The following is a 26,247-nucleotide window of genomic DNA, read 5'->3' as shown; positions in this document are numbered from 1 at the left end:
TCTATGTACTCGCTGTACTACTGCTCCTACTTGTACATAGAGTACAGCGGGGCCGGTCACATGACGACGAGTCGTATCATGATCAAAGAAGGTTGTGTAACTAGACTTCCGGTACCCCGCCAGCGTTATAAAAATCTATGAAAATCTCAGAATCAGCACGACGGGGGACCGGAATGTATATTAGGGACTCAGTATACTCACATACTGCAGTGACTACACTGCTAATAATTTTTGGTCCCCACATAAACCCTTTAATCAATTTATTTGTTGAACGGCTTGATAATTATATTCGTATAGGATTTAGGCCTATTTTAGATGGCTGTAATACTGCCGCATTTTAGGGTCCGTGATACAACCCAAACAGAATTTGATCGCCATAGGGTGTTGTAATCGTAATTCGGATGCCAAAAGAAGAGAATCTATTCAAACCTGGAAAATATATTCACTAAAACACTGTGGGAGATCGTGTCTTCAGACCACTGTACAGCACCTCCTCTAAACAGTGCATCTCCCATAATGCAATGTGCCAAAGAACATATACAATCTTCGTTTTTTTTAAGTGCATGCTTAAAAACAGATTCCAACACAATTCCCCTTGCAGCTCTGGATGTAACTGGAGTACAAGACATGATGTTCTCTACCTTTCGGCTAATATCAATTGTAGTATCTGTTCTAATCATTGGTCAATAGGCCATTGTGCAGAATTGATCTACACCAGGGCATAAAGGTGCCCTCGTTGGTGACACCAGATCAAAGCCAGAAGGTGCAGAAGAGCCCCAGGAGTGGTGACCCCTTGGGGCCTGAAGTCACTCAGGATCCCTCTGATTGATGGCATTTTCACATATTTGTTTTTTGGGTCTTTCGGCTTGGTAAACAACAAAATAGTTTTATAATACCTGTCAGATGGCCGGATACATTGTTATTTTTTTCTACATGTGTGCCCCTCCTGGTGATCCAAATATGGGGGAGATTGTTTCTGCACACCAAATCTAGACTTAAAGAGGTTGCCCCAGCATGAAATGTTTTTGTCAATATAATTCAGCAATAACAATTCGTTTTGTAATTTTCTTGGTTCTAAAAATGCTCCAGTTGTAAAATTACGTCATTATAATGGCGCCCCCTGGTGTTCAATCTGTATAGTAATGTGTACATTCTCATACTGAGCTGAATGAGGCAGGACGCACATGCTCATTTCCACTCTCCCACTGCAACCAGCCAATAGAAAATGTCTTTTCTGCTTGTCAGTGAAACCCCTTAGGCCGGTTTCCGTCGCTGCTACCTACAGGGGTCGCAACGGTCGCAGTTGCAACTGGGCCCCCTTGCCACACAGACTGCTAATGATTAAATTAATTCTCTGTGCCTTGACGTCGGCACTTCTTGGTTACGGGCGGGGCTCCTTAGACATCATGGACACACCATTTGACCGTGATGTCACGTGGTGATGGACGTTACAGCCAGCGTGAAAAAGCCGGTGCGGAAGATCCTGGAAGACTCCAGGCATGCTGCAGAGGGGGCCCCTAATGTATTGTATTGTGCTGTCTGTGTTTGCGGGGGAGAGAGGAGAGGGGAACCGTTAAATTACAGCCCCCCTCCTCTCTCCACCGGAAACTACGCAATACATTACAAACTGTGGGTCACAACACCCTGGGGGGTCGCGAGTCACTCACTCAATGCTGGAGCAAGTAGCTGACATCTCCTTGCTCCAGCATTCACTGTGCCCTGAGCCATAAGTGGCTCGACGCAGACAGGCGCGATGTAGTGTCGTCATCGTGCCAGTCCGCACCGAGTCACTCATAGAACAGACCAAAGAAGGAGAAGGAGGATCCTCCACCAGGCGTGAGAGTGGGGATAGGTAAGTAATTTTTATTATTTTTCTATTAAGCACATATGGGGGCATTATACTGTATGGGGGGCTGATATGGTGGGGGGGCATTATACTGTTTGGGGGGCTGATATGGTGGGGGCATTATACTGTATGGGGAGCATTATACTGTATGGGGGCTGATATGGGGGGCATTATGCTGTATGGGGCAGCTATGGGGGGCTGTATGGGGGGCAGCCAAGGAGGCATTATACTGTATGGGGCAGCTATGGGGAGCATTACACTGTGATGGGGGCAGTTATAGGGAGCATTATACTGTGTGGGGGCAGCTGAGGGGGCAGCTATGGGGATCATTATACTGTATGGGGCAGCTATGGGGATCATTATACTGCATGGGGCAGCTATGGGGAGCATTATACTGTGGGGGCAGCTATGGCGAGCATTATACTGTATGAGGGCAGCTACGGGGAGCATTATACTGTATGGGGGCAGCTATGGGGCATTAAACTGTATGGGGCAGCTACGGGGAGCATTATACTGTGGAGGGCAGCTATGGGGAGCATTATACAGTATGGGGCTGATAAGAGGGGCATTATACTGTATGGGGCAGCTATGGGGTGCATTATACTGTATGGGGGCAGCTATGGGGGGCATTATACTGTATGGGGCAGCTATGGGGGGCATTATACTGTGGGGGCAGCTATGGCGAGCATTATACTGTATGAGGGCAGCTATGGGTGGCATTATACTGTATGGGGCAGCTATGGGGGGCATTATACTGTATGGGGGCAGCTATGGGGAGCATTACAATGTGTAAGGCCAGCTATGGGGCATTATACTGTGGGGGCATCCATGGCAAGGCAGCTGGGCATGGGCGCCCGCAGTGGTTTGGTTGTGTTGGGGAGGGGGGCCCAAGCTGAATTCTTGCACCAGGGCCCATGAGCCTTTAGCTACGCCCCTGGCCAAGTTCCCACGTGTCTGATACGCTGCAGGTTCCAGGTCGAGCTGACATCTCCTTGCTCCAGCATTCACTGTGCCCTGAGCCAGAAGTGGCTCGACGCAGATAGGCGCGATGTAGTGACGTCATCGTGCCAGTCCGCACCGAGTCACTCATAGAACAGACCAAAGAAGGAGGATCCTCCACAAGGCGTGAGAGTGGGGATAGGTAAGTAATTTTATTATTTTTCTATTAAGCACATATGGGGGCATTATACTGTATGGGGAGCTGATATGGCAGGGGGGCATTATACTGTATGGGGACTGATAGGGCAGGGGGGCATTATACTGTATGGGGACTGATATGGGAGGCATTATACTGTATGGGGGCCATTATATTGCATGGGGGACAGCCAAGGAGGAATTATACTGTATGGGGCAGCTATGGGGAGCATTATACTGTGTGGGGGCAGCTATGGGGAGCATTATACTGTATGGGGCAGCTATGGGGAGGATTAGGGTATGTGCACACGATCGCAGGCTTTTACGTCTGAAAAGACAGACTGTTTTCAGGAGAAAACAGCTGCCTCGTTTCAGACGTAAATGCTCCTCTTCGCATTTTGCGAGGCTTCTCTGACAGCCGTAAATTTTGAGCTGTGCTTCATTGCGTTCAATGAAGAACGGCTCAAATTACGTCTGAAAGAAGTGCCCTGCATATAATGTATATAAGTGTCCTGCATATAATGTATATAAGTGTCCTGCATATAATGTATATAAGTGTCCTGCATATAATGTATATAAGTGTCCTGCATATAATGTATATAAGTGCCCCGCATATAATGTATATAAGTGTCCTGCATATAATGTATATAAGTGTCCTGCATATAATGTATATAAGTGTCCTGCATATAATGTATATAAGTGTCCTGCATATAATGTATATAAGTGTCCCGCATATAATGTATATAAGTGTCCTGCATATAATGTATATAAGTGTCCTGCATATAATGTATATAAGTGTCCCGCATATAATGTATATAAGTGTCCTGCATATAATGTATATAAGTGTCCCGCATATAATGTATATAAGTGTCCTTAATATAATGTATATAAGTGTCCTGCATATAATGTATATAAGTGTCCTGCATATAATGTATATAAGTGTCCCGCATATAATGTATATAAGTGCCCGCATATAATGTATATAAGTGTCCCGCATATAATGTATATAAGTGTCCTGCATATAATGTATATAAGTGTCCCGCATATAATGTATATAAGTGTCCCGCATATAATGTATATAAGTGTCCCGCATATAATGTATATAAGTGTCCCGCATATAATGTATATAAGTGTCCCGCATATAATGTATATAAGTGCCCTGCATATAATGTATATAAGTGTCCTGCATATAATGTATATAAGTGTCCTGCATATAATGTATATAAGTGTCCTGCATATAATGTATATAAGTGTCCTGCATATAATGTATATAAGTGTCCCGCATATAATGTATATAAGTGTCCCGCATATAATGTATATAAGTGCCCCGCATATAATGTATATAAGTGTCCCGCATATAATGTATATAAGTGTCCCGCATATAATGTATATAAGTGTCCCGCATATAATGTATATAAGTGTCCCGCATATAATGTATATAAGTGTCCCGCATATAATGTATATAAGTGTCCCGCATATAATGTATATAAGTGTCCCGCATATAATGTATATAAGTGTCCCGCATATAATGTATATAAGTGTCCTGCATATAATGTATATAAGTGTCCCGCATATAATGTATATAAGTGTCCTGCATATAATGTATATAAGTGTCCAGCATATAATGTATATAAGTGTCCCGCATATAATGTATATAAGTGTCCCGCATATAATGTATATAAGTGTCCCGCATATAATGTATATAAGTGCCCCGCATATAATGTATATAAGTGTCCCGCATATAATGTATATAAGTGTCCCGCATATAATGTATATAAGTGTCCCGCATATAATGTATATAAGTGTCCCGCATATAATGTATATAAGTGTCCCGCATATAATGTATATAAGTGTCCCGCATATAATGTATATAAGTGTCCCGCATATAATGTATATAAGTGTCCCGCATATAATGTATACAAGTGTCCCGCATATAATGTATACAAGTGTCCCGCATATAATGTATATAAGTGTCCCGCATATAATGTATATAAGTGTCCCGCATATAATGTATATAAGTGTCCCGCATATAATGTATATAAGTGTCCCGCATATAATGTATATAAGTGTCCCGCATATAATGTATATAAGTGTCCCGCATATAATGTATATAAGTGTCCCGCATATAATGTATATAAGTGTCCCGCATATAATGTATATAAGTGTCCCGCATATAATGTATATAAGTGTCCCGCATATAATGTATATAAGTGTCCCGCATATAATGTATATAGGTGTCCCGCATATAATGTATATAGGTGTCCCGCATATAATGTATATAAGTGTCCCGCATATAATGTATAGAAGTGTCCGGCATATAATGTATATAAGTGTCCTGCATATAATGTATATAAGTGTCCTGCATATAATGTATATAAGTGTCCTGCATATAATGTATATAAGTGTCCCGCATATAATGTATATAAGTATCCCGCATATAATGTATATAAGTGTCCTGCATATAATGTATATAAGTGTCCTGCATATAATGTATATAAGTGTCCTGCATATAATGTATATAAGTGTCCTGCATATAATGTATATAAGTGTCCTGCATATAATGTATATAAGTGTCCCGCATATAATGTATATAAGTGTCCCGCATATAATGTATATAAGTGTCCCGCATATAATGTATATAAGTGTCCCGCATATAATGTATATAAGTGTCCCGCATATAATGTATATAAGTGTCCCGCATATAATGTATATAAGTGTCCCGCATATAATGTATATAAGTGTCCCGCATATAATGTATATAAGTGTCCTGCATATAATGTATATAAGTGTCCCGCATATAATGTATATAAGTGTCCTGCATATAATGTATATAGGTGTCCCGCATATAATGTATATAAGTGTCCTGCATATAATGTATATGTGTCCTGCATATAATGTATATGTGTCCTGCATATAATGTATATAAGTGTCCTGCATATAATGTATATGTGTCCAGCATATAATGTATATAAGTGTCCCGCATGTAATGTATATAAGTGTCCCGCATATAATGTATATAAGTGTCCTGCATATAATGTATATAAGTGTCCTGCATATAATGTATATAAGTGTCCTGCATATAATGTATATGTGTCCAGCATATAATGTATATAAGTGTCCCGCATGTAATGTATATAAGTGTCCCGCATGTAATGTATATAAGTGTCCTGCATATAATGTATATAAGTGTCCCGCATGTAATGTATATAAGTGTCCCGCATGTAATGTATATAAGTGTCCCGCATATAATGTATATAAGTGTCCCGCATATAATGTATATAAGTGTCCCGCATATAATGTATATAAGTGTCCCGCATATAATGTATATAAGTGTCCCGCATATAATGTATATAAGTGTCCCGCATATAATGTATATAAGTGTCCCGCATATAATGTATATAAGTGTCCCGCATATAATGTATATAAGTGTCCCGCATATAATGTATATAAGTGTCCCGCATATAATGTATATAAGTGTCCCGCATATAATGTATATAAGTGTCCCGCATATAATGTATATAAGTGTCCTGCATATAATGTATATAAGTGTCCCGCATATAATGTATATAAGTGTCCTGCATATAATGTATATAGGTGTCCCGCATATAATGTATATAAGTGTCCTGCATATAATGTATATGTGTCCTGCATATAATGTATATGTGTCCTGCATATAATGTATATAAGTGTCCTGCATATAATGTATATGTGTCCAGCATATAATGTATATAAGTGTCCTGCATGTAATGTATATAAGTGTCCCGCATATAATGTATATAAGTGTCCTGCATATAATGTATATAAGTGTCCCGCATGTAATGTATATAAGTGTCCTGCATATAATGTATATAAGTGTCCTGCATATAATGTATATAAGTGTCCCGCATATAATGTATATAAGTGTCCCGCATATAATGTATATAAGTGTCCCGCATATAATGTATATAAGTGTCCCGCATATAATGTATATAAGTGTCCCGCATATAATGTATATAAGTGTCCCGCATATAATGTATATAAGTGTCCCGCATATAATGTATATAAGTGTCCCGCATATAATGTATACAAGTGTCCCGCATATAATGTATACAAGTGTCCCGCATATAATGTATACAAGTGTCCCGCATATAATGTATATAAGTGTCCCGCATATAATGTATATAAGTGTCCCGCATATAATGTATATAAGTGTCCCGCATATAATGTATATAAGTGTCCCGCATATAATGTATATAAGTGTCCCGCATATAATGTATATAAGTGTCCCGCATATAATGTATATAAGTGTCCCGCATATAATGTATATAAGTGTCCCGCATATAATGTATATAAGTGTCCCGCATATAATGTATATAAGTGTCCCGCATATAATGTATATAAGTGTCCCGCATATAATGTATATAGGTGTCCCGCATATAATGTATATAAGTGTCCCGCATATAATGTATATAAGCGTCCCGCATATAATGTATAGAAGTGTCCCGCATATAATGTATATAAGTGTCCCGCATATAATGTATAGAAGTGTCCCGCATATAATGTATATAAGTGTCCCGCATATAATGTATATAAGTGTCCCGCATATAATGTATATAAGTGTCCCGCATATAATGTATATAAGTGTCCTGCATATAATGTATATAAGTGTCCTGCATATAATGTATATAAGTGTCCTGCATATAATGTATATAAGTGTCCTGCATATAATGTATATAAGTGTCCCGCATATAATGTATATAAGTGTCCCGCATATAATGTATATAAGTGTCCTGCATATAATGTATATAAGTGTCCCGCATATAATGTATATAAGTGTCCCGCATATAATGTATATAAGTGTCCTGCATATAATGTATATAAGTGTCCCGCATATAATGTATATAAGTGTCCTGCATATAATGTATATAGGTGTCCCGCATATAATGTATATAAGTGTCCTGCATATAATGTATATGTGTCCTGCATATAATGTATATGTGTCCTGCATATAATGTATATAAGTGTCCTGCATATAATGTATATGTGTCCTGCATATAATGTATATAAGTGTCCTGCATATAATGTATATAAGTGTCCTGCACTTCTTTTGACGAGGCTGTATTTTTACGCGTCGTCGTTTGACAGCTGTCAAACGACGACGCGTAAATGACAGGTTGTCTGCACAGTACGTAGGCAAACCCATTCAAATGAATGGGCAGATGTTTGCCGACGTATTGGAGCCCTATTTTCAGATGTAAAACGAGGCATAATACGCCTCGTTTACGTCTGAAAATAGGTCGTGTGAACCCAGCCTTATACTGTGGAGGGCAGCTATGGTGAGCATTATAATGGATGGGGGCTGATATGGGGGGGGCATTATACTGTATGGGGAGCATTATACCGTGGGAGCTGATATGTGGAGCATTATACTGTATGGGGGCAGCTATGGGGGGCATTATATTGTATGGGGGGCAGCCAAGGAGGCATTATACTGTATGGGACCGCTATAGGAATCATTATACTGTATGGGACAGCTATGGGGATTATACTGTAGAGGGCAGCTATGGGGAGCATTATACTGTATGGGGGCTGATATGGGGGCATTATACTGTATGGGGGCATTACACTGTATGGGGGCATTACACTGTATGGGGGCATTACACTGTATGGGGGCAGCTATGGGGGGCATTACACTGTATGGGGAGCATTATACAGTGGGAGCTGATATGGGGAGCATTATACTGTATGGGGGCATTATACTGTGGGGGCATCAATGGCAAGGCAGCTGGGCATGGGCACGCACAGTGGTCTGGTGGCATTGGGGAGGGGAAGGGGGGTCCAAGGTGAATTCTTGCAGCGGGGCCCATGAGCCTTTAGCTACGCCCCTGGCCAAGTTCCCACAGGTCAGATACGCTGTGATAAAACTGCATGGCGTATTTGACCTGGAACCGGCAGTACCTTCTGTCCGAAAAGCCGTACCACATTGGGGTGCCTTTTTTAGGACAGAATTTCCGTGGCGAAAAACGTTCATATTTACCCCCTCCCTGTTTAGTGACGCTGCGGCCTGTCATTGTCTGCAGTGGTCACATGGGATGAAACATCATCCAAAGAGGCCAGATTGCAGGAAGGAGAGAGTTCTGGGTATGATTTATTTTTTCCTGAGTTGCGATTGGCAAATTCCACCGCAACAATTGGCTTTCTGTTGCTGGTCTTGCATTCCCATTAAATTCAATGAAAACGCAGCATAAATTGACATGCTGCGGAGTTAAATTTATTAACGTTTACGCTGCGTTTTTTTGCTGCTACTGTAAATGCTGCAGAACTATGTAGGGGGTGGGAAATATCACTTTGTTCGAGCACAAAGGGGGCACTATCACTGTTTGGGGAAATGAGAACATCACTCTTAGGCCTGATTCAAACCAATGAGATTGAAATCGCAACCCAGAATAAATAAAAAATTGACATGCCTACCCTCACGACGCATCCCTCCGACATCCTGACATTTTGCAGCCCCGGGATGACATTTCATCCCATGTGACCGCTGCACCCTCATTGGCTGAAGCGGGCACATGGGATGAAACACCAACCCGGGGCTGCGGGACGCGTCACCATGGTAAGCATACCTATTTTTTTTATTGCAGGGTTTCCGCAGTGGACACTCCGACCAAAAAACTGCACCTCAATTTGGTGCATTTTTTCGGTTGGAATTCCCTGCGGAGATTTGCGCAGATACGCTGTGTACTTTTGCGCAGCATATCCGCCCTCTGTGAACATAGCCTTTTGAAGCACTGAGAGCCAGCAGTTTGCTCAGATGAAGAGTGAGCCTGTATACAGCACTCCTTACATACATCCTGCTCATCCTCTCACTGTGTAAGCTGCAGGCTCTCCCTCTTCATCAGTTACATAGGGCTGGTCTCTCCCTCTTCAGTTATATAGGGCTGGGCTCTCCCTCTAAAAAGTCACGTAATGGGGGCTTTTGTAAAGCTTCTGCTAGAGAGGAGGCAGTGAAACAACAATCTGCCTATACAAGCTATGACAGGGAGGGGGAGGAGTTGCAGCAGAAAGGACACGCCCCCTGAGCTGCCAGCCTGGAGAAGGTCCAGCAGAGCAATGAATGTGGCGATCTCTGGATTCATGTAAGATACAGGGCTGGTTCTAGCTTTGTTAGAAAGAGATTATCCTGCACTACCTTATGTCCAATTTTCTCCTTTTTTTTTTTTTTTTTTTTTTTTTTTTACATTAATGCTAGGACTACCCCTTTAAATTAAAGCATCAGCAGAAAATTAACTATTGTTTAAATCAAGATGACCGTATATGTTAAAAAAAAAAAAATGGTGTGATGTTATTTCTAATTATCGTCGGTGGCAGCTACCAGAGAACACACAGGTCTAGCGAAACTTCCTCAAGTATCTCTGATCCTTGCTGGGCCTCTTGGCTCGGAGGGTTAGGGAATAGGTTGGGTTTCCTTCTCCTTATAAAGAAGGCCCGTGATAGGCCACATCCTTGTGCGCTTTGCACATGCGGGTGAGAGAAAGCACACTCTTTGGCTTTCAAAAAAGCAAGAGACAATGTAATAAAAGATCAAGATGAGAACCGTAAAGCAACATATTAATGTATGGAGATGGAAGAAGCGCCACAGCCGTCCACAGGTTATGTGCACAGAGCAGCTCCACTGACGTGAATTAGACTGAACTGCAATACTGCACACAACCTGTGGACGGGTGTGGTAGTTTTTGGAAGAAAGCAGACATTTTTTTTTTAATCCTGTCTAAGGCTAGGTTCACACACCCTATTTGGGCGTTTTAGCCTCGAATTACGTCTGAAAATATGGCTCCAAATAGTCGGCAAACATCTGCCCATTCATTTGAATGGGCTTTACGATGTTCTGTGCCGACGGTCATTTTTTTTAAATGTGCCTGTCACTTCTTGAGACGTAATTGGAGCCGTTTTCAATGAACTCCATGGAAAAACAGCTCCAATTACGTGCGTAATGGACGCAGCGAAAAGTGCCTGCAAGATGCCATTACGTCTGAAATGCCGGAGCTGTTTTCTCCTGAAAACAGCTCCGTAATTTCAGCCGTAACGGAGGCTGCCGTGTGAACATACCCTAACTCCTCTAAGGGTATGGACACACACAGTATAAACACTGCGGAAATTTGGGCAACGGAATTAATTGCAGAAAATCCGCAGAGAAACCGGTCATAAATTGCTGCTTTTCCCCAATGAATTCAGTGAGGCGATAAAAATAACAAATAGCAGATGTTGCGATTTTTGTGGCAGAAAAGCTGCAATGCTTCCGCAAAAAAAAAAAAACTTTTTGGGGTGTAAAAATAAGAAAACGGTTAATATTTACCCCCGGCCGTTGTCATAGCGACACAATCCTCTGTTCTGAGTACAGCCCGGCCTCCTGGGATAACATTTCAGGCTGCAGCAGTCACAGGAGGCCGGGCTGTACTCAGAACAGGGGGACGTGTCGCTATGACAATGGAGGACAGGGTAAGTATGAACTTTGGTGCGTTTTTTGGGGAGGAAATTCCCTGCGGCTTCCAGGATGAATACACTTTGTACTTTTATGCAGCGTATCCGCCCTGTGTGCACTTACCCTTAGACTACATTCAGATGAGCGTGTGCAACCTCGGACGTGAAAACACAAAAAAATAGGACACGTCCTATTTTTCCACGGACACTTCACACGCTCTGTTGATACAACGGCTGTGTGAACGGCCCTATTGAAATCCATGTGTCCGTGTACATGTGTGGCCGAGTGACATGCTCGTCTGAACGAGCCCTTAGGCTTGTTCAGAGTAGAAGTAAGTCATTTACTTTAAACTGACGCGTTTCGAAGAAGAAATAATAGTATCAGATGCAGGCAGGTGACATATTAGTCTGTAATATGGAATATGTCTTGTAAAACTGATCACATTGATGTATTCATGTAATTTTCTGCTGTGAACGCATACACATGTCGTCATTTCTATACTACGGGTACATTGCACATGGCAGACGTGTACACAGACTATGGGCTAATCCACAACGTTACATTCACATCACATAAGTAAATCTGAAGTTCATTACGGCAGGTAGATGGAGGTTAAGTCCAATAATCTGCCATTTCAAATAGGTAATAGTACACGTCGGTGCGCCGGGCGATCTCATAGGCCGTCTCTCCTAGTTTATTGGTCAGTTGGGGTTTGACGTAGCGATTCATGAGGAGAAGCTCCAGAAGCTGCCGGCTGTCTCTGTTGGCCGCGGCCAGGTGTAGCGGTGTTAGTGACCCGTTAGTCTGTGCATTGATGTCCGCACCGTGCTGGAGGAGGAAGGAGGCAACAGTAGTGTTATTCCACTTGCAGGCGCTGTGTAGAGGGGTCCATGAGTCCAGCGTCACAGCGTGAACATCTGCCCCCTTTGCGATCAGCTCCCGAGCGATCGACAGGTGACCGTTGTACGAGGCTCGGTGCAATGGGGTGTAATGATCTTCATCAGTTACGTTCACCAGATCCGGGGTGATTGACAGGATCCTCTGAACGGTTCCCAGCTGTATGGAGAAAATAACCAATACATGAAGAAACTAAGAAAACAACACCTAGTTCACGAGGTACCCAGACACATCATACCATGCAAATGACTTTAAGGGACTCTCCGGTCGTATGTAACTAAAGGCATTGTCCAGTCCCTAAAAATTGATGGCCTATCCGACTGATAGGATTGATGGGTCCGACTCCCAGGGCCCCTCCAATTAGCGGTTTTGTAGGGGCCGCAACGCTTTTAAGAGCGCTTCTTCCCCTTCATTCCTTATTTGCTCGTACTGTGAATCGCCAACACACTTGTAGCGGCAATTCACAGCGCGAACAGATAAAGAAAGAAGGGAAAGTGGCGCTGGTGCGAGCAAAACAGCTTATCAGCGGGGGTGCCAGGAGTCAGACCCCGACCGATCAGACATTGATGGCCTATTCTGAGGATAGGCCATCAATTTTTAGGCACTGCACAACCCCTTTAATCATTTTACAATGAGAAGATCTGCAACTTCCTCAAATACTTTTGCAAAGCCTCATCATTTTTAAGAACTCTGCTTGCTATCAGTGAATTATTTATTAAACCCAGTGGTTGAAGACCTAATGCTTCTGACAGCGGAGTGTGTTACAATTGTGTCCAGCCTAGGCAATCTTCTGTGAGATAAACATATCAGCAGTACAACCCTCTGTCCTGATAGTTTGCTACAATGGATCAGTACAGGTAAAATGTATCCGCCTCCAGAACAGGCAGTTCAGCTCAGATGGTCTAGATTGTATACAATTGTAGCAAACCCTCAGCTGTGAGAAGTATTAGGTCTGTACTATTTTCAGCTTCTAGCATAAAGAAAAAATAAATCTATTCACTGGCAGAACAGGAGGTCAAAGGCAAGATCTGCTGTTACTCGGCCTAAGGGCTCCTTCACAATTGAATGAAACGAAAACACGAATCATACATGGATGCGCAATACAGATAATTTAACAATATGTTCCATTTTTGCTTCTGTATTGTATCTGTGTTTTGTTATGTTGTCCGTTTTTCATCTGTATTTCTTCCGTTTTTGTTTAAGGATTAACTGTTTTTTTTTTTTTGCTGTTTTTCTAATCTTCCTGAAATACGGATGTAAAAAAATGGAACAAAAACGCACATGTGAAGTGTGCACAAGGTCTTCGGTCGCCCTCAGACTAGCGCAATGCAGGTGCTTTTTCGCAGCTGTATAATGGACGCAGTATTCGGACCTCCCGTGGATCATGAGTACCGGAGGTAAAGCACCATAGAAACCACTCAAACTGCGGGAGGTCCAAGCGGTGGGTCTGTAATAGAGGCGCAAAAAAAAGCACCCGTATTATGCGGAGATGACTGTCATGATGTAACTATTGCCAGGCTGCTTCTCCCTTTCTATGCCGTCACCACAGTATCAATGCAGCTTTGAGGTGAACAGCTTGGTTACTATGGATACACTGCATAACAACCAGTTTTATAGGTTGCCCATAGTAACCAGTCTCTCTCAGATTACTCAGGTTTACCACTCAAAACGGAATGATCACCGATTTTAGAACAGAAAAGGGGAATGAAATCATGGCAGGACTAGAACCCCACTTATCTATCGCCTACTGACGTCGATCTCCGTCCTAAGCAGCAATATAACACCGAGCCAATTAAGTTCTGATCGGCTGCTGGAGATTATAACGCCATTTGATCTCTTCACCATTGTATAAACTTACTCTATTATTTTCTGCAGCAAAAAGTATTAACTCCTTGGCGTCATCCTTCAGATTCTCCTCCTGGGTCAGGTACCAATCCTCAGTCTTCTCCTCATCATCTTCTTCAGACTCTCCCGGCCAAAGACTCTGGGTGCCGATTGGAATAAGATGTCGGTGGGTTTTCAAGAGATCCAGCTGATTAAAGTCATCCGGAAAGTGGTCAAGTTTTTCTTGCTGTTCAATCTCGTCCTCTGTAGGGTCGTCTGCACTTTTAACCTGGGCAGAGGAGCCGTCAGTTTCCTGCAAGGACGCCATCTGAAAGATGCAAGACATTAGGAGAAATATCTGATTGGTCTAGGAGTCAGGTGCAAATGTTAAAACCCAGCAATGACATGCAGTAGAGCCGAATTCACACAAATCTGATGAGGCCAGTAGTCATAGCATGCCTCCCCCAGCAGTCACAGCAGGACCCTAGCCCCAGCTGTCTCTAGGAATGTCACGATAGCAGAATTTGGACTTCAATACCAAAACGATACTTTACCAACAGTAATAAAAACAAAAAAAAAAGTTCTACCATTTTCTGATGATGAATTTAACCTCCACGTGCCTCACATTAATAGTAATTAACCCCATTATGTTTCTCAGTCATAATGGACAGCATTGGGTTAATGTGTGAGGTACATGATGGGGTTAATTACTAATAATGAAAGGCACATGGAGGTACTAAATTAATCACACCTCGTGCTTCACATTAATAAGTGAAAGCAGGTTTTTTTTTTTACAGCGTACACCATAAATGACGCAAAAAACAATTGTTGTGCAGGTTATTACGGCCGTGCCAATACCCAATATATATATGTTTTATGTATTGAGACGTATTTTAAATGTTTCTCATAAAAAAAGGTGCATGTGTATTTTATTAAATATAACATTACTTTATGTTTTTACTTTTTTATTTTTAAACTTTAACCCCTTCAGGACTGAGCCTGTTTTGGCCTTCAGGACGAAGCAGATTTTTCCAATCTGACATTTGTCATTTTATGTGGTAATAACTCCGGAATGCTTTTGCCTATCCAAGCGATTCTGAGATTGTTTTCTCGTGACATGTTGTACTTTATATTAGCGAAAAAAATTTGGTCAATAAATTCAATATTTATTTGTAGAAAACACCAAGATTAAGAAAATTTTAATTAGCATTTTTCTCAATTTAAATGTATCTGCTTGTAAAACAGACAAAATAGTTACTAGTTAACATTTCCCATATGTCTACGTTATGTTTGCCCCGTTTTTTGAACGTGCTTTTATTTTTGTAGGACGTTACGAGGCTTAGAACTTTAACAGCAATATCTCACATTTTCAAGAAAATTTCAAAAGGCTATTTTTACAGGGACCAGTTCAGTTCTGAAGTGGCTTTGAGGGCCTTATATATTAGAAAGTCCCCAGAAGTCACCCCATTTTGAAAACTGCACCCCTCAAAGTATTCAAAACAGCATTCACAAAGTGTTTTAGCCCTTTAGGCGTTTCACAGGAATTAAAGAAAAGTAGAGGTGAAATTTACAAATGTCATTTTTTTTTGGTACAGAAGCTTTTATCCGAGAAATGCAACTCAATATTTATTGTCCAGATTCTAGTGTCCTAATGGACTGAAACACAGGTCTCAGAAGCAAAGGAGCACCTGGTGGATTTTGGGGCCTCCTTTTTTAGAATATATTTTAGGCACCATGTCAGGTTATACACGCCTTAAGGAATTTATCTATGGGTATAGTTAACATTTTGAACCCACAGTTTTTTTGCTAAATTTATTTGAATTAGTATGTGAAGATGAAAATCTACTTTTTTTCCTGAAAAAACTTTAAAATTTTTAATTTTTACAAGGAATAAAGTAGAAAAAAAACAACAACATATCTAAAGCAATTTCTTCCCATTATAGCAATACATCATATGTGGTAATAAACTGCTGTTTGGACCCACAGCAGGCCTCAGAATGGAAGGAGAGCCATTTGGATTTTGGATTTCTGATTTTGCGGAAATAGTTTTCAGTGCCGTGTCGCGTTTGCAATGCACTGGAGGGATGAAAACAGCATTTTGACCCCACAGTTTTGCAGAATTCATTGGAATTAGTCTGTAAAGGTAAAAATCTACTTTTTTTCTGAAAAAACGTAGCCATTTTTAATTTTTACAAGGAATAAAGGAGAAAAAGCCCCCCAACATTGGTAAAACAATTTCTCCCGATTACGGAAATACACCATATGTGGTAATACAGTGCTGTTTGGACCCACAGCGGGGCTTAGAAGGGAAGGAGCGCTATTTGGCTTTTGGAGCTCAAATTTAGCTGGAATAGTTTTTGGGTGTCATGTCGCATTTGCCACTGAGACACCGAAACAGTGGAAACCCCCCAAAAGTGACCCCATCTGGGAAACTACACCACTTAAGGAATCTATCTTGGGGTATAGTGAGCATTTAGGCCCCACACGTCTTTTGCAGAATTTATTAGAATTGGGCCGTGAAAATTAATATCAACATTATTTCCAATAAAATGTAGAATTTTTTCAATTTCACAAAGGATAAAGGAGGAAAAAGCACCCCAACATTTGTAAAGCAATTTCTCCCGAGTACGGCAATACCCCACGTGTGGTCATAAATGTTTTTTTTCATTAGAAAGTAATTAACCCTTTCCGGACTGATCCCCGTTTTGCTTTTTCGTTTTTCCTCCCCGCTTTCCGAGAGCCATAACTTTTTTTTTCCGTCAACAAAGCGGTGTTATTTTTTGCGGAACGAGCTGTAGTTTTTATTGGTACCATTTTTTGGTACATAAGACTTTTTGAGCACTTTTTATTACATTTTTGTAGAGCCAAGGTGACCAAAAAACAGCAATTTTGCAGTTTTAAATTCTTTATTTTTCACTGCGTTCACCGTGCGAGTTAAATAATGGTATATTGTAATAGTTTGGACTTTTACAAACAAAGCAATTACTTTAGAGAAAAAAAAATGTGAAAAGGTTTTTTTTTGGACATTGAATATTTATAATAAAAATTTACACTAATAACTATTTACTTTTGTTTTTACACATTTTAAAAGGGGAGTACATCAGGGAATATGTAAGCTGTGCGGAGTACATCAGGGTATATGTAAGCTGTGCGGAGTACATCAGGGTATATGTAAGCTGTGCGGAGTACATCAGGGTATATGTAATCTGTGCGGAGTGCATCAGGGTACATGTAAACTGTGCGGAGTTCATCAGGGTATATGTAATCTGTGAGGAGTACATCAGGGTATATGTAAGCTGTGCAGAGTACATCAGGGTATATGTAAGCTGTGCGGAGTACATCAGGGTATATGTAAGCTGTGCGGAGTACATCAGGGTATATGTAAGCTGAGCGGAGTACATCAGGGTATATGTAAGCTGTGCGGAGTACATCAGGGTATATGTAAGCTGGGCGGAGTACATCAGGGTATATGTAAGCTGTGCGGAGTACATCAGGGTATATGTAAGCTGTGCGGAGTACATCAGGGTATATGTAAGCTGTGCGGAGTACATCAGGGTATATGTAATCTGTGCGGAGTACATCAGGGTATATGTAATCTGTGCGGAGTGCATCAGGGTACATGTAAACTGTGCGGAGTTCATCAGGGTATATGTAATCTGTGAGGAGTACATCAGGGTATATGTAAGCTGTGCAGAGTACATCAGGGTATATGTAAGCTGTGCGGAGTACATCAGGGTATATGTAAGCTGTGCGGAGTACATCAGGGTATATGTAAGCTGTGCGGAGTACATCAGGGTATATGTAATATGTGAGGAGTACATCAGGGTATATGTAATATGTGAGGAGTACATCAGGGTATTTGTAAGCTGTGCGGAGTACATCTGGGTATATGTAATATGTGAGGAGTACATCAGGGTATATGTAAGCTGTGCGGAGTACATCAGGGTATATGTAAGCAGTGCGGAGTACATCAGGGTATATGTAAGCTGTGCGGAGTACATCAGGGTATATGTAAGCTGTGCGGAGTACATCAGGGTATATGTAAGCTGTGCGGAGTACATCAGGGTATATGTAATATGTGAGGAGTACATCAGGGTATATGTAATCTGTGCGGAGTACATCAGGGTATATGTAATCTGTGCGGAGTACATCAGGGTATATGTAAGCTGTACGGAGTACATCAGGGTATATGTAATATGTGAGGAGTACATCAGGGTATATGTAAGCTGTCAGGAGTACATCAGGGTATATGTAAACTGTGCGGAGTACATCAGGGTATTTGTAAGCTGTGCGGAGTACATCAGGGTATATGTAATATGTGAGGAGTACATCAGGGTATATGTAAGCTGTGCGGAGTACATCAGGGTATATGTAAGCTGTGCGGAGTACATCAGGGTATATGTAAACTGTGCGGAGTACATCAGGGTATATGTAAACTGTGCGGAGTACATCAGGGTATATGTAATCTTTGCGGAGTACATCAGGATATATGTAAGCTGTGCGGGTGGATCAGGCTATATGTAATCTGTGCGGAGTACATCAGGGTATATGTAATATGTGCAGGTACATCAGGCTACATGTAAGCTGTGCGGAGTACATCAGGGTATATGTAAGCTGTGCGGAGTACATCAGGGTATATGTAAGCTGTACGGAGTACATCAGGGTATATGTAATATGTGAGGAGTACATCAGGGTATATGTAAGCTGTCAGGAGTACATCAGGGTATATGTAAACTGTGCGGAGTACATCAGGGTATTTGTAAGCTGTGCGGAGTACATCAGGGTATATGTAATATGTGAGGAGTACATCAGGGTATATGTAAGCTGTGCGGAGTACATCAGGGTATATGTAAGCTGTGCGGAGTACATCAGGGTATATGTAAGCTGTGCGGAGTACATCAGGGTATATGTAAGCTGTGCGGGTACATCAGGGTATATGTAAACTGTGCGGAGTACATCAGGGTATATGTAAACTGTGCGGAGTACATCAGGGTATATGTAATCTTTGCGGAGTACATCAGGATATATGTAAGCTGTGCGGGTGGATCAGGCTATATGTAATCTGTGCGGAGTACATCAGGGTATATGTAATATGTGCAGGTACATCAGGCTACATGTAAGCTGTGCGGAGTACATCAGGGTATATGTAAGCTGTGCGGAGTACATCAGGGTATATGTAAGCTGTGCGGAGTACATCAGGGTATATGTAATCTGTGCGGAGTACATCAGGGTATATGTAATCTGTGAGGAGTACATCAGGGTATATGTAATCTGTGAGGAGTACATCAGGGTATATGTAATCTGTGAGGAGTACATCAGGGTATATGTAATCTGTGAGGAGTACATCAGGGTATATGTAATCTGTGAGGAGTACATCAGGGTATATGTAAGCTGTGCGGAGTACATCAGGGTATATGTAAGCTGTACGGAGTACATCAGGGTATATGTAAGCTGTGAGGAGTACATCAGGGTATATGTAAACTGTGAGGAATACATCAGGGTATATGTAATCTGTGCAGAGTACATCAGGGTATATGTAAGCTGTGCGGAGTACATCAGGGTATATGTAAGCTGTGCGGAGTACATCAGGGTATATGTAAACTGTGAGGAATACATCAGGGTATATGTAATCTGTGCGGAGTACATCAGGGTATATGTAATATGTGAGGAGTACATCAGGGTATATGTAAGCTGTGCGGAGTACATCAGGGTATATGTAAGCTGTGCGGAGTACATCAGGGTATATGTAATATGTGAGGAGTACATCAGGGTATATGTAAGCTGTGCGGAGTACATCAGGGTATATGTAAGCTGTGCGGAGTACATCAGGGTATATGTAAGCTGTGCGGAGTACATCAGGGTATATGTAAGCTGTGCGGAGTACATCAGGGTATATGTAATCTGGGCGGAGTACATCAGGGTATATGTAATCTGTGAGGAGTACATCAGGGTATATGTAAGCTGTGCGGAGTACATCAGGGTATATGTAAGCTGTGCGGAGTACATCAGGATATATGTAAGCTGTGCGGAGTACATCAGGGTATATGTAATCTGTGCGGAGTACATCAGGGTATATGTAATATGTGAGGAGTACATCAGGGTATATGTAAGCTGTGCGGAGTACATCAGGGTATATGTAAGCTGTGCGGAGTACATCAGGGTATATGTAATATGTGAGGAGTACATCAGGGTATATGTAAGCTGTGCGGAGTACATCAGGGTATATGTAAGCTGTGCGGAGTACATCAGGGTATATGTAAGCTGTGCGGAGTACATCAGGGTATATGTAAGCTGTGCGGAGTACATCAGGGTATATGTAATCTGTGCGGAGTACATCAGGGTATATGTAATCTGTGAGGAGTACATCAGGGTATATGTAAGCTGTGCGGAGTACATCAGGGTATATGTAAGCTGTGCGGAGTACATCAGGATATATGTAAGCTGTGCGGAGTACATCAGGGTATATGTAAGCTGTGCGGAGTACATCAGGGTATATGTAAGCTGTGCGGAGTACATCAGGGTATATGTAATCTGTGAGGAGTACATCAGGGTATATGTAAGCTGTGCGGAGTACATCAGGGTATATGTAAGCTGTGCGGAGTACATCAGGGTATATGTAAGCTGTGCGGAGTACATCAGGGTATATGTAAGCTGTGCGGGTACATCAGGGTATATGTAAACTGTGCGGAGTACATCAGGGTATATGTAAACTGTGCGGAGTACATCAGGGTATATGTAAGCTGTGCGGAGTACATCAGGGTATATGTAAGCTGTGCGGAGTACATCAGGGTATATGTAATATGTGCGGAGTACATCAGGGTATATGTAAGCTGTGCGGAGTACATCAGGGTATATGTAATATGTGCGGAGTACATCAGGGTATATGTAAGCTGTGCGGAGTACATCAGGGTATATGTAAGCTGTACGGAGTACATCAGGGTATATGTAAGCTGTGCGGAGTACATCAGGGTATATGTAATCTGTGCGGAGTACATCAGGATATATGTAAGCTGTGGAGTACATCAGGGTATATGTAATCTTTGCGGAGTACATCAGGATATATGTAAGCTGTGCGGGTGGATCAGGCTATATGTAATCTGTGCGGAGTACATCAGGGTATATGTAATATGTGCAGGTACATCAGGCTACATGTAAGCTGTGCGGAGTACATCAGGGTATATGTAAGCTGTGCGGAGTACATCAGGGTATATGTAAGCTGTGCGGAGTACATCAGGGTATATGTAATCTGTGCGGAGTACATCAGGGTATATGTAATCTGTGAGGAGTACATCAGGGTATATGTAATCTGTGAGGAGTACATCAGGGTATATGTAATCTGTGAGGAGTACATCAGGGTATATGTAAGCTGTGCGGAGTACATCAGGGTATATGTAAGCTGTACGGAGTACATCAGGGTATATGTAAGCTGTGCGGAGTACATCAGGGTATATGTAAGCTGTGCGGAGTACATCAGGGTATATGTAATCTGTGCGGAGTACATCAGGGTATATGTAATCTGTGCGGAGTACATCAGGATATATGTAAGCTGTGGAGTACATCAGGGTATATGTAAACTGTGAGGAATACATCAGGGTATATGTAATCTGTTCGGAGTACATCAGGGTATATGTAAGCTGTGCGGAGTACATCAGGGTATATGTAAGCTGCGCGGAGTACATCAGGGTATATGTAAGCTGTGAGGAGTACATCAGGGTATATGTAAGCTGCGCGGAGTACATCAGGGTATATGTAAGCTGTGAGGAGTACATCAGGGTATATGTAAACTGTGAGGAATACATCAGGGTATATGTAATCTGTGCAGAGTACATCAGGGTATATGTAAGCTGTGCGGAGTACATCAGGGTATATGTAAGCTGTGCGGAGTACATCAGGGTATATGTAAGCTGTGCGGAGTACATCAGGGTATATGTAAACTGTGAGGAATACATCAGGGTATATGTAATCTGTGCGGAGTACATCAGGGTATATGTAAGCTGTGCGGAGTACATCAGGGTATATGTAAGCTGCGCGGAGTACATCAGGGTATATGTAAGCTGTGAGGAGTACATCAGGGTATATGTAAACTGCGAGGAATACATCAGGGTATATGTAATCTGTGCAGAGTACATCAGGGTATATGTAAGCTGTGCGGAGTACATCAGGGTATATGTAAGCTGTGAGAAGTACATCAGGGTATATGTAATCTGTGCGGAGTACATCAGGGTATATGTAAGCTGTGCGGAGTACATCAGGGTATATGTAATATGTGCGGAATGCATCAGGGTATGTAATATGTGCGGAGTACATCAGGGTATATGAAAGCTGTGTGGAGTATATCGGAGTATATGTAATCTGTGCAGAGTACATCAGGGTATATGTAAGCTGCGCGGAGTACATCAGGGTATATGTAAGCTGTGCGGAGTACATCAGGGTATATGTAAACTGTGAGGAGTACATCAGGGTATATGAAAGCTGTGCGGTGTACATCAGGGTATATGTAAGCTGTGCGGAGTACATCAGGGTATATGTAATCTGGGCGGAGTACATCAGGGTATATGTAAGCTGTGCGGAGTACATCAGGGTATATGTAATCTGTGAGGAGTACATCAGGGTATATGTAAGCTGTGCGGAGTACATCAGGGTATATGTAAGCTGTGCGGAGTACATCAGGGTATATGTAAGCTGGGCGGAGTACATCAGGGTATATGTAAGCTGTGAGGAGTATATCGGAGTATATGTAATCTGTGCAGAGTACATCAGGGTATATGTAAGCTGCGCGGAGTACATCAGGGTATATGTAATATGTGCGGAGTACATCAGGGTATATGTAATCTGTGCGGAGTACATCAGGGTATATGTAAGCTGTGCGGAGTACATCAGGGTATATGTAAGCTGTGAGGAGTACATCAGGGTATATGTAATATGTGCGGAGTACATCAGGGTATATGTAATCTGTGCGGAGTACATCAGGGTATATGTAAGCTGTGCGGAGTACATCAGGGTATATGTAAACTGTGAGGAGTACATCAGGGTATATGAAAGCTGTGCGGTGTACATCAGGGTATATGTAAGCTGTGCGGAGTACATCAGGGTATATGTAATCTGGGCGGAGTACATCAGGGTATATGTAAACTGTGCGGAGTACATCAGGGTATATGTAATCTGTGAGGAGTACATCAGGGTATATGTAATCTGTGCGGAGTACATCAGGGTATATGTAAGCTGTGCGGAGTACATCAGGGTATATGTAATCTGGGCGGAGTACATCAGGGTATATGTAAACTGTGCGGAGTACATCAGGGTATATGTAAACTGTGAGGAGTACATCAGGGTATATGTAATCTGTGCGGAGTACATCAGGGTATATGTAAGCTGGGCGGAGTACATCAGGGTATATGTAAGCTGTGCGGAGTACATCAGGGTATATGTAATCTGTGCGGAGTACATCAGGGTATATGTAAACTGGGCGGAGTACATCAGGGTATATGTAAGCTGTGCGGAGTACATCAGGGTATATGTAAGCTGTGAGGAGTACATCAGGGTATATGTAAGCTGTGCAGAGTACATCAGGGTATATGTAATATGTGAGGAGTACATCAGGGTATATGTAAGCTGTGTGGAGTACATCAGGGTATATGTAAGCTGTGCGGAGTACATCAGGGTATATGTAAGCTGTGCGGAGTACATCAGGGTATATGTAAGCTGTGCGGAGTACATCAGGGTATATGTAAGCTGGGCGGAGTACATCAGGGTATATGTAAGCTGTGCGGAGTACATCAGGGTATATGTAAGCTGTGTGGAGAACATCAGGGTATAATAAGAGGATATATTAATGAGGTAAATAAATAATAATCCGCAGATATGTGGCCAGTGTCGCACTGATAAATGGCGCCCGATCTTATCCGCTTTTGGAATACTCAGCACATTTTGCATCGCCATATTCTGAGAGCCAGAAGTTTTTTTATTTTTTCTCCACCGGAGCCGTGTGAGGGCTTATTTGTTGCGGGACAATCTGTAGTTTTCATTGGTACCATTTTGGGGTACATGCGATATTTTTGATCACTTTTTACTCCATTTTTCAGCAAGCCGGGTGACCAAAAACCAACAATTCTGACAATGTTCTTTTTGTTTTTACGGCGTTCACCGTGCGCTATTAATGACCATTATATTTTATTCTGCGCGTCGGTACGATTACGGCGATATCATATGTATATAGGTTTTTTATGTTTTGCAGCGTTTGCACAATAAAATCACTTATTTATAAAATAAATTATTTTTTGTGTCACCGTATTCTGAGAGCCGTAACTTTTATTTTTCAGTCAAAAAAGCTGTGTAAGGGCTTGTTTTTTGCGGTGCCGTTACTAACGCGGTGATACCAAATATGTGTACTTTTTTTTTTTACGTGTTCATTTTTGTTCCTATAATAAAAGACTTATTATAGGAAAAAAAGCCGTTCTTGTTTATGTCACATAACTTTTATTTTTACACTTTTTTAAAAAAAACATATTTTTTTTACTTGTCCCATAAGGGACATTAAGGCCTCACGTACACGACTGTAGCCATGTGCACGGCCGTGATATCTTCGGGTCGGCCGGCAGTGGAGTGTCACCTGCGAGCCGTGCACATGGCCGCTCCCATTATTTCCTATGAGCCTGGACTGCAGAACACGGCCGTAATAAGACACGCCCGTTCTTTCTGCGGTCCGGGCTCCTGGGCCACGTAAACCACGGTCGTGTGCATGGCCCCATAGGAATGAATGGGGCCGCAATTCTCACGTGGATTTTCGGGGGAAATGCGGCCGCAAAAGGATGTTCGTGTGCATGGGGCCTTAGAGTTGCAGCTCTGATCGCTGCTAGAACACATTACACTACCTCCCCCCCCCCCCAAGAAGGCACCTACAGCCATATTCCCCCTCCCCTGCTTCCAGTTATCACAAGTTCTCCCCCACATGTACTCACCTCCTGCCCACTATGCGCCCTCTGCTGGGAGGAAGCAGACAAGCAGCTGCAGGAAGGGAGCACAATGCTGTCATTATAGGAGTGTTTTCTCTGCCATCACTAGGATCATAAGAGATCCAAGACGCTTACACCTCCCAAAATACAAGCCGACCCACGTTGTGATGTATTCTTCAGCTAAAGCCACGTGTGCCGCCTAGGAGCGCAAACCTGGTACTAAAAATGATCGTGATAAATTACGCCAATTGAACTCGGGAGCGACGCAAGAGCATTTAGGGGCAATGGTGACGCCCTCGTTGCCCCTAAACGCTCATTAGCATAAAGTTCATAAAATAGATTTCTCTACAAAGGAGGCAGTAGGACATTTAAAATAAACGTTAGAAACAGGTTAGTCTCCTCTACAATATGCGGCTACTGGTCTAATATGGACATTCTGCTGACACTCTATTTAAGATGTGGAACGAGCCTGAAACTTTCCATACACATTAAATAAATATCAGCTGTACTCACTAATCTAACATGTAGCTGGAATGTCCCCTGCCGTCTGACATGGAGGGTATGTTGGATTTCAACAGAGATAAGCTTTGCCAGAGACTTTTGGCAGCCGCCTATTCCCCTTTTCATACTGCATATTTAGTGGGGCGCTCTTGGCCATCGGCCCCTTTAATCTCAGGATCGGTGAGGGTCCTGGCAGTCGGACCCCTACCGATCAGCTCCAGGGGCTGGCTAGGGGGGCCATACCACTCTCAGTCCACCCCTGGTTAGAAGTATTAACCATGAATAATCAGTATTAATACCACTCACCTGGCATTATTATAAGGAAAGTCCTGCAAAAATCCACATTCACATCACTAAGTCCCTGCAGCAATCATCGTGACTTCTACCACGTTACCCCCGAAAAATCTTAACGAAAAACACACCCGCGAGAATAACAATCAAATAACCTCCCAGCTTGTCATACACGACCCCTCCTCACCTTTCAGACTACAGTGGCTTCTTCACATAGCACGAAGGTTAAAAACTACACTTTCCAGCATGCTTTGCGCGTCCTACAATAGCCCCCTGCGTCTTCCTATCTAGATTTTACGTTACGCTCCCTAGAGCCCATACTGAGCTGTAGTTTCCGCGTCTCT

General features: G+C 42.2%; 1 protein-coding gene across 2 annotated transcripts; it reads right to left on the bottom strand.

Moving 5' to 3' along the window:
• Nucleotides 1–11,833: 11,833 nt before the first annotated feature.
• ANKRD49 (ankyrin repeat domain 49) lies at nt 11,834–26,197 on the bottom strand. Of its 2 annotated transcripts, none has more exons than XM_075851487.1 (3): nt 26,091–26,197; nt 14,194–14,487; nt 11,834–12,494 (listed from the first exon to the last, which is right to left on the bottom strand). In XM_075851487.1, exons 2-3 carry the CDS (start codon nt 14,485–14,487, stop codon nt 12,051–12,053), a joined length of 738 nt encoding a protein of 245 aa, XP_075707602.1. In that variant the 5' UTR covers nt 26,091–26,197; the 3' UTR covers nt 11,834–12,050. The 2 variants fall into 2 exon arrangements, with proteins under 2 accessions (XP_075707602.1, XP_075707603.1); XM_075851488.1 differs by lacking the exon at nt 26,091–26,197 and adding an exon at nt 25,919–26,083.
• Nucleotides 26,198–26,247: the final 50 nt, after the last annotated feature.

The sequence above is a fragment of the Rhinoderma darwinii genome, chromosome 2 (genome assembly GCF_050947455.1).
Source record: "Rhinoderma darwinii isolate aRhiDar2 chromosome 2, aRhiDar2.hap1, whole genome shotgun sequence".
Lineage (NCBI taxonomy): Eukaryota > Metazoa > Chordata > Amphibia > Anura > Rhinodermatidae > Rhinoderma > Rhinoderma darwinii.
Note: the sequence above shows the minus strand (reverse complement) of the source record. Positions and strands in the feature narration are given on the sequence as shown.